The sequence below is a fragment of the Chrysoperla carnea genome, chromosome 5, assembly GCF_905475395.1.
Source record: "Chrysoperla carnea chromosome 5, inChrCarn1.1, whole genome shotgun sequence".
NCBI classification, from domain to species: domain Eukaryota; kingdom Metazoa; phylum Arthropoda; class Insecta; order Neuroptera; family Chrysopidae; genus Chrysoperla; species Chrysoperla carnea.
The window spans coordinates 24,169,906-24,178,961 of NC_058341.1; the positions used below are offsets into that span (position 1 = coordinate 24,169,906).

A 9,056-nucleotide genomic window follows, 5' to 3' on the forward strand; every position below is an offset into this window, starting at 1 on the left:
GAAGGAAAGCACTATTTCAATTTTGGCGTACTATGTATCTGTCATGAAATCTGTATATTTATTTATTTTTCCTATTATAAAAGTTTTTTCAAATTTATAGATAATTTTTATTAATGGAAAACAAAACGTTTTTAATACGTGTATATAATGCCCAAAACGACTTCGGCCGTTAAAATTTTATAAGTGAAATAGAAACAACGAGTACTTGAATCCCATAACGTGTTTGGTTATGAGACAATTCCAATTTTCGCCCAATTTGGCCTTTTGTGTAACCAAGTTCAGTTTTCTATGTAAAACATGTATGTTGCCTTTTATTCAGCTTTACAAAACATAATATTAACTACTTAATAATCCCACAAATTTCGTGAGATTGATGTCATTGGGACATTGACACGAAAAGGACATTGACACGAAAAACTATTTTCCATCCATCCTGTATTTCAATGATTTATCTAAGTTTTTACTTTAATCAAAGTAATATGATGTCATACATTTTTCAAAGATATTTTTCACCTATTGAGGAGGATACATGTATATATATGTTTATTATACATTTTTATTTTGCAATGTTTTTCTCAGAAAAGTTGACATTTGATAAACAAGTTTATCATTTCTGTTTTCACGTAAGTTTTTTTTAAATCATAATATATTATGAGCATTTCTAGCAAGATCCTCTTCAATTTATTTTTAATTTCAAAACAAGTTTTAAGTATCACTATATGTACCAGAACAGTGTAAGTCATGTATCAGTACATCCCAAATTTTTTCGCTTTTATTATTAAGATTTAATAAGAAATTTCATTTAAGAAATTTCAATTCACTTACTTAAAATCGAAACGACATTTCAAATAGTTTTGAGCATTGGAGTATTTTCGCAAAGATGGCGAAGATGAAAAACAATTTTTAAAACCATGGATGAAAGTTTTTTTTCTCGATACTTCCAGTCATTTTTCATTCGAATATTCAGTGGAGAAAGGACTTTTGAAGTAATTTCATTAACGATATCATTTAGTCAAAATTAGCCATAAAATTCAGCCATTTAAATATCGCTCCTATTTAAATAAAATCATGAATACCTAAACTTAAATAGAAAAAAAAGCATTAAAAATTGAACCTTATTACCAACGGGAAGTTGGATTCAGCAGATATTTAAGACATTCCTGCATGTACCACTTGGAAAATAATTATCTGAGATGTCCATTTTTGTTATCGGTAAAAACTCGCGGGGTCAATGTTAAATTTTCAAAAAAGCACTAATTAATTTTAATGAAATGTTTACAAAACTTCTTTTCGTTAGTGAAGTAAGATTAAAAATCAATTTATGAATAAAAAACAAATGTCAACAATTTTTTTAATCCTATATATATATAGCATATATTGATAACATTGCGAAGGTTATTATGATGATTAATATTCATAATATAGCTGAAATCTGTTGACAAATTCATGGTACCTTAGCAGTTAAGGTACCCTTAGAAAAAATGAAAAATTTTTTTATTTATTTTGCTTCTATCTGCAAAATCATTTTTACCAAATCAAAATATCCTTAAATCGAAAATTTTAGTCAATATGAAGGAAATTTTTTTGTTTCAAATTTTTAAATTTTTTTAAGGTGTAGGAGTAGGAGTTTTGTTTCGAATTTTTAAAAGTTTTCCTAAGGTGTTACCCCTTAAGAGAAAAACGAAAAATGCGCAAATTTTTTTCCTTCAATCTTGAATGAAATTTATTTTCTCGGGGAATTTTGATCTAAAACTAACAAAAATCAAGCTCATTTCTTCATCAGACAAATAGATATCAAGATTTTCGCCCCGCTCTTCTCACGAATTCGAATTCAACTCTGTGGAGTGTTGATATCTTCAAAACTATAAATTATATCGAATTTTAAATAGCAAAGTTACTAAAAACGGAATACCTTGCCTTTTAATTGCGAATAATTCCTTTTTCTTCTATTTAAAATATCATTTCTTAAAATTATTAACATTAATTCGAAATGCTTACTTCTCACGCTTTGAACATGGGACAAAGGACATTTCATTATATTTATTTTGAATTGAATTTTTTCATTTTGAATAAATAAATAATAAATAACATAACATTTCAAGGTTTCACTTTTCATGCAAATTGAAATAAATTGTAGATATTATTCTAAATAACCAAGTATTGTTAACAATATTAGAAATTGTTCATTTCTATTGAATTTGGGGAAAATGTTTTTCTATTGAACCACGATAATACGAATACGAGAGGACAACGTTAACGGTAATAAGAAGGTTTATTGGATATAACAAGTGAAATTTAAAAACCCCCGACAAATTTTTCGGGTACGAAACCCTACACTCGCACTTGAAACATAGCTAAGAACACTCCCCGTTAAATTTCCTTTCAAACGGAACCATAAAAATTAAAATCGGTTCTTCCGTTTTGGCACTACGATGCCACAGACAGACACACACACATAACGATCAAACTTATAACACCCCTATTTTTTAGTTCGGGGTTAAAAAAGATAAAGTTTATGACAACAAAAATAAATTGAACACATCAACAGCTTATCTGGTGGTGCTACTTATGCAGTTTTGTTCCTTCTCGAAAATTTTAGTGCATATCCAGAATTAAAATAAAATGAACGAACATGACAGATTCTAAGCATAATTCGATTTGTTTATTTAATACCTATTCAATGAATCTCCACCTAACTTAGTTCGTCGACTTTCATATTTTTCTTTTTTCACAATATGGCGCCTGGTTAGCGCTATAATGAATTTTCATTACTAGCATATCTTTAGTGATACTCGATAGGTTAAGACAAATCTTTTGACGTAAAAATCATTAAAAACGGCTACAACATTTTATCTCTAAAGTGTCGCAAAGGTGAAAGGAGCAATTTTACATACATGCATACATACATAGACTGACAAACACATTAACATCTCCTTTGAGTCGCTCGGGTAAAAAAGCAAACAAATTGTTTTCAAAATATTTTAAATACTTTATCAACAAATTATTGATTATTTAATATTGAATAAGTCTTTTTAGTTTTAAAATTTTTAATACACAGGGTGTCTGAGACCGCAAATACACCACCTCTAAAATACGGGGGGAAAATGGAACGTGAAATTTCCAATGAATAAATCGGCCATGCCAAATCGATTGAGTATACTTTCAACTTCCGCTTCTAACCGAAGAGAGAGGGACGCTTTTACTAGGTAAATGCATCTTGTCAAATTATTAAAAACTTTTGTAGGTAACATTTGTACGGAAAACGATTCCATTTGGCAGAAATTGATTATACAAAATTGTATAGGACTTTTTTATTACATTTGAATTCTGGCGAATGTATTCATTTTTCGAAAATTCATGGTGTTTCTCTGGTCTGAATAGAAGTGGTATGCGGTTGGTTTAAGCACCCGGTATTATTTTTAAATAAATCAAATATGATTATAATATTCAGTACATTTGTACCAGTTCGTACAAATTAGACTAGTTGTCTCCAGTAATGCTAGAATAAAGGTCAGGTCATAAAAATATACTTACATTTCACTAACATGAATCTTTTAGCTTCCACTGTCTTCCTACCTAATCTAGGGCATTGATATTTTTATCAACCTTTGCTGTATATAAACAAGCTACATTTTTTTATGCGCACATTTCATATTAACCAGCGCCATTACGTTTCGCCGTATTAGTTTACATATACAGCCCGAATCCTCCCCGTATCCTCCTTTCTCTCCATTTATCACTTTATCTTTTTATATAATCATCACTGAACTACTAAAACGAAATTAAAACAAACCAGATTCCAATAGACACGAAGCGAATACATGGGTTTAAAAGTAATTAAGTAACTGATTTTTTTGCTTGCTGATGATTTAAAACACTTTCTATATATTTTATAGTTGTTAAAGCTCTCTTCAACTGAGGATTGCTTAACATAGTTATAAAATAGAAATATTTATAAAAAACAACTTTTCTCGGACATATTTGAAAGTTTTCCTTGAAGATAAAGTACAAGCACGGAGCCTTTTAGATTTAGTGACTGTTGGCAAGTTGGTTTAAACATTCTTATAAACAGAATTTCCAAATATCCTTTCTCAATGTTCGCTTACGCCTTGAATCGCTTCAGGATAAATGAGTCAGTCATCCAACGTTGATCAACAAGCAGGTCCAAGCACGTTTTTCATTTCAAATAAATAGATTACTGAACAGCTTAGTTTTATTCCAGTGTACAATAAAGAGTAGAGCCAGCCTGAAGGGGATAAAAATATAAAACAATTTTTTTTTTGTATCGTGTAGCATTTTATTTGCCATTAATAGATTAATTGAATTTTTTTCAACAACAAAATTATATTATATAATTATGTAAATTTTTTATATATATAATTAATATATATTATATATATTTTAATATATAAAATGAAGTAAATTTTTTGTATCTTTTATTATCTTGTCTACACTGTTTACTTTTTTTTTGTTATAATGAATTAATTATAAATAAAAAATTGCACAAAAATCAATTAAACAAAACAAAAGAAAAATATAAGCAAATTACGGTAACAATTATATACTTTTCACTAATGAAAGAGATAGTAGTAGTGACTTTTTTTTTACTAATTAAATATATTCGAAAGCTTTTACTTCTAAGCTGTTTTAAAGCAACTGTTTTTTTGATAATAATAGCATTCATCATCTTCTATGGAGATTTGTTTTAAAGCATTTGCCATTAAAAAAAACAACTTCACTAATAAAAACTAAAATCGTTTTGGGGAAAACCCCTTTTTAATACTTAAAATAATACTATATCACAATAATTAAAAATAAATTAACAACTAAACTCAAGTAACAAAGGCCTACCTTCAAACAAACAACGTGTTCAGCGGAATAGAGAGGGTGAATATAATGTCATCCTACTTTTTGGAAACATATCTTTATACGATTTGATGTTATATCGCACTGTAGTTGTTAAAAAATCAAATATGAAAAATAAAATTCCAAATATTTTTTATACAGCTTTGATAATGAACACGCGATAACATTTTTTTTTTTTCAAAATAAACCTTTGTCGATTGAGTTTAGTAAAGAATTGGAAAAATAAATTACAAAAAAATTTGTGAGAACTAAGCCATCATCGTTTGGTTCAATAAATATTTTTATATAAAATTCGTTTTGTGTGAAATATAAAAATTAATTTACAAATATTGGTTGTCTGCTTTCTCATTTTTTTTTTAGTGGAATAGCAATAAAATTTTACTCATTGCTATACGCCATGTTCTTGATATATACAAAAATGTGTGGTGAAGGGGGGTTCCAGTGGAGGATGAAATTTGTTTCGACAAAATGAACACAATGTTTTATTAGAGAAAACAGAAATGTACCCCACAATAATATAGCAGTGTGAAAAAAGTGAACAAATGAATATATTATTCATATTTTAATATCAGCGTTCCTCAACCTTTTTAACGCACAACGCAACATTTCCGAAATTTTTATCTTTTTCAAATCATTTTCCGTTATTTTTTCTTTCGATGATGAACGTTATCCAATGATAGAGAAACGCTGTTTTATACAATGAACTTAGTTTTAAGTTCATACATTGTTTTGCACGTAATGAAATATGAAGTTCGTTAGAAATGATTTTTTTTTTTCAAATAAAAATTTGTTAAAATGACAGAGATAACAGAGATATGTATATATTGTAACATTTTTAAAAATATCTTTTTTTCGGTGAGGAAATTTGTTATCACAATAGGCGTAAAATTATCGTTGCTTTATTTTTTAAAATATTTTTTTCACGATTTAACACTACAAAAATATAGAATTACTTTCATTTTGTTTTCTTTAGATAGCTGTTGGTTTATTGTTTTCTATTGATTTGTTTAGAAGCTTTGCAAGTGCTTGTTAGAAAGTAAATATCGTTTATTAGCACCGTTTATTTATATCAGGAGAAAACAGCTATCAGGTTAAAATAATTTTTTAAAATTTTTGAATATCACAAATATTTAACTTCTGTGTCAAAAAAACATAAAAAACAATTGTTTTTAAAAGTCCTTAAAATGTCCAATTTTTATGATCTTATCAATCTTCAAAAGATGTTGTGGTCAAGATGAAAATTGAGAGGATTTTCGTTTAGGTTTAACAAACACTACTAATCGGACTCCATATTTGCACCATTAACAAATTATTTAACAATTAAAAAATATTACAAAAATTAATAATTATGTTTGCCACTACGACATTACTGCGTCAAATAGTACAATTATTGTTTAAAATCCCATCGAGCAGTGCAGAACAACAGAGCGCGTCAAATCACATTGATCATATGACGTAGGCTTTTACTTAATTTACAGACATTTATTCAGAATCTGGTGTACGTTTAACAGAATAGCCTTCGCCTTGTAAAAATAATCGAAATGCTTCACTAACTTTACCCGGTTGTTCTTCTAACACCATACCACATTCAGATATTTTCATCCATGAACATTTCGTTGGATCTAAGCGTCCATTCAGCGTTACAGTTTCATCTACGTGTGGACTGAGTGCACCGGTTATATTCAGCGTAGCCATGTGTAAGGTACGACCATTATCACAATCGCGTGCAATATTTAAATCAGTGCGTTTAATGTAACTATCAATTAATAATGCCAAATTCGTTGGATTAACATGACGCTCAAAATAGTTTTTGTATACTTGAACTAAGTCGTGGTTACGTTCTTCAGTGTCACGACCAAAATGGTGCCACATTAAATAATCTAGAACACCCTGAGTCATGCCTTTAGATCTCAAATGTCTAGCATTTAATTTTTGGTAACCCCATTCAATCCAACCAGCTTGAGTACTAACACAATTTATTAAACATAATGCAGCAACTTTTGATGGTTCTGCAAGAGCAAATCTAGCTAAAATATTCGCACCAAGACCAACCCCAAATCCAATAACTGATTTCAATCCAAAATGAGATAGAACAAAATTTAATTGTTGTGCTAACTCATCCATTGTTGGATAAATATAATCTTCAGGGAATGTCGCGGAATCTTCTTCTTGTCCCGGTGCATTAACATGATAAACACAAAAATTTTCAAGTAAACCACGCATTTCAATGTAGTTAAAAAAAGCTTGAAAACTTGATATATAATTCAGTCCAAGGTCATGATATGTTAAAATCGCTGGTTTCGATCGATTACCTTGTACGGCAACAAGTAGGCTACCTCTATCAGTTTCAACACGCTCTTCATGCCCACCGTTTGTAGATAATGATCGTGCTAATGGTAATAATAATTGTATGTTTTCCAGTTTAATATCATCCATACTTTCAGATGTCATTGCTGTACGAATAACTTCTGCTGCTGGGATAACCTACGCAAAAAGAATAAAACAAAATACATTAATATTTACATTACAACGTTAAAAGAATTAAGTCCAAGGTCAGTTTATTGTAAATATGCCAATTCCGGTGTACTAATTATAAAATAACTCCTATAATTGGTTCAATATTTTCCTATAATAAACTAACTTATTCTATTATTCAATTTAAAACAATTACCTTCCTTTTAAATAAATTTAACATATTTAAAAACACAAAAAAACTTAGGTATTGTATAAAACCGAAATCAATAAGAAAGAAGCATACTAAGCACTAATTATTTTGTTATTTAATAATGCATAACAAATAAAATCAACATTGTTTCTATAACCACAGTTGCACTTCAAATGAAAATAAAGTAAGTGGAAGGAGTAAAAATACAAAAGTTCAGCGGACGAATAAGAAATAGAAGGGAGACTTATAATATTAATACCTAAGTCGTTACATTAGATATTTATCTTTTAAAACAAACTCGTTATAAAGGTACATTATAAATATGACCACTACAAGAGTACGTAGTATATATTTTTATTCTCTCAACCTATTTAAATAAAAACGACAAAATCAATAACTTCAAGTCAACACGAAATACAATTATTTAATGAATAGTTTTTTGTTTGCAACTCTCATAAATATGATTCATTTCAATAATTAATCTGACTCAAATTATTTAAATAAATAAAAAATATTTACAATATTCTAATCAATTTACTATAATCTTAATAAATTGCAATAATGATATCAAATTGTGTGTAGATAACATTGCATAACACCAAAATCGATTGTACTGTCTAAAAAAACTATTAGGTTAAACTAATCAATGTCTATATTTCGTCTTTTATTAATTAAATACATTCTCTTTTATTATGAAAATAAAAACTTACCATGAATGCGTTTATAGTTGTGGTTATTGAATGAAATTTATGTGAAAATTTCACAAAATTTTAATGGAAAATATTCGTTTATAACACTGACTGAACACTTTAAAAAATATCAGTATAACAGGCTGGTTCTGACCTCGATGTGAAGTTAGTAACAATTCTTATAAACGACAATTAGAAAGTGAAATCACACTATACCAATTTGTTGAGAATAAACAGAAATAAATATATCACTATGAACGACTAGCTGTTCTAATACTGTGTGCGCATATCACTAGAAAGAAGTAAGGATATGTGATAAATAAAAGGTGTAAAAGAGAAACGATTATTGCTATTTACATGGGAATATGTTTTATAAGGCGTATTGATATTTTAAAACCCGGCTCTATCGATTTGTTGAGTACGTCACATTAAGTTTATAACCATAGTATACAGGAATAGGAACGAACATTCATTGTAGAACGTGTATTTTATTGTGGAACAGGAAGCTTTGTGGCATATATTAGATTTACAATATTTATATTGTATGATTAGAAAATTAGTTTACGAGTATAAACAAACAATTTTTTAAATAAACAAAATGTTTAGTTATTTTTAGAATTATAACTGATAACGTCAAAAAAATTGTGGAACTAAAAAATTTTTATAAAAGATATTTAAAATTCAAAGTGACAGAACCAACTTCATCTTAAGAAGAAAATGTGGTTCGTAATCACCCAAATATAAGTGGTCTAAAATCCATTTGAAATCTACAATCTACAAATTTCAAGAAAAATTTATCTCGAAAATAGCCGGTCTGCCATACATAAACCGATATA

General features: G+C 28.4%; 1 protein-coding gene across 2 annotated transcripts; it reads right to left on the reverse strand.

The window, feature by feature from the left end:
• Window positions 1–4,911: 4,911 nt before the first annotated feature.
• LOC123300165 (protein NDRG3) lies at window positions 4,912–8,390 on the reverse strand. 2 transcript variants are annotated; one of them, XM_044882670.1, is made up of 2 exons: window positions 8,242–8,390; window positions 4,912–7,350 (listed from the first exon to the last, which is right to left on the reverse strand). In XM_044882670.1, the coding sequence occupies exons 1-2, from the start codon at window positions 8,242–8,244 to the stop codon at window positions 6,349–6,351; spliced, it is 1,005 nt and encodes a 334-aa protein (XP_044738605.1). In that variant the 5' UTR covers window positions 8,245–8,390; the 3' UTR covers window positions 4,912–6,348. The 2 variants fall into 2 exon arrangements, with proteins under 2 accessions (XP_044738605.1, XP_044738604.1); XM_044882669.1 differs by lacking the exon at window positions 8,242–8,390 and adding an exon at window positions 7,538–7,697.
• Between the last annotated feature and the right edge of the window lie 666 nt (window positions 8,391–9,056).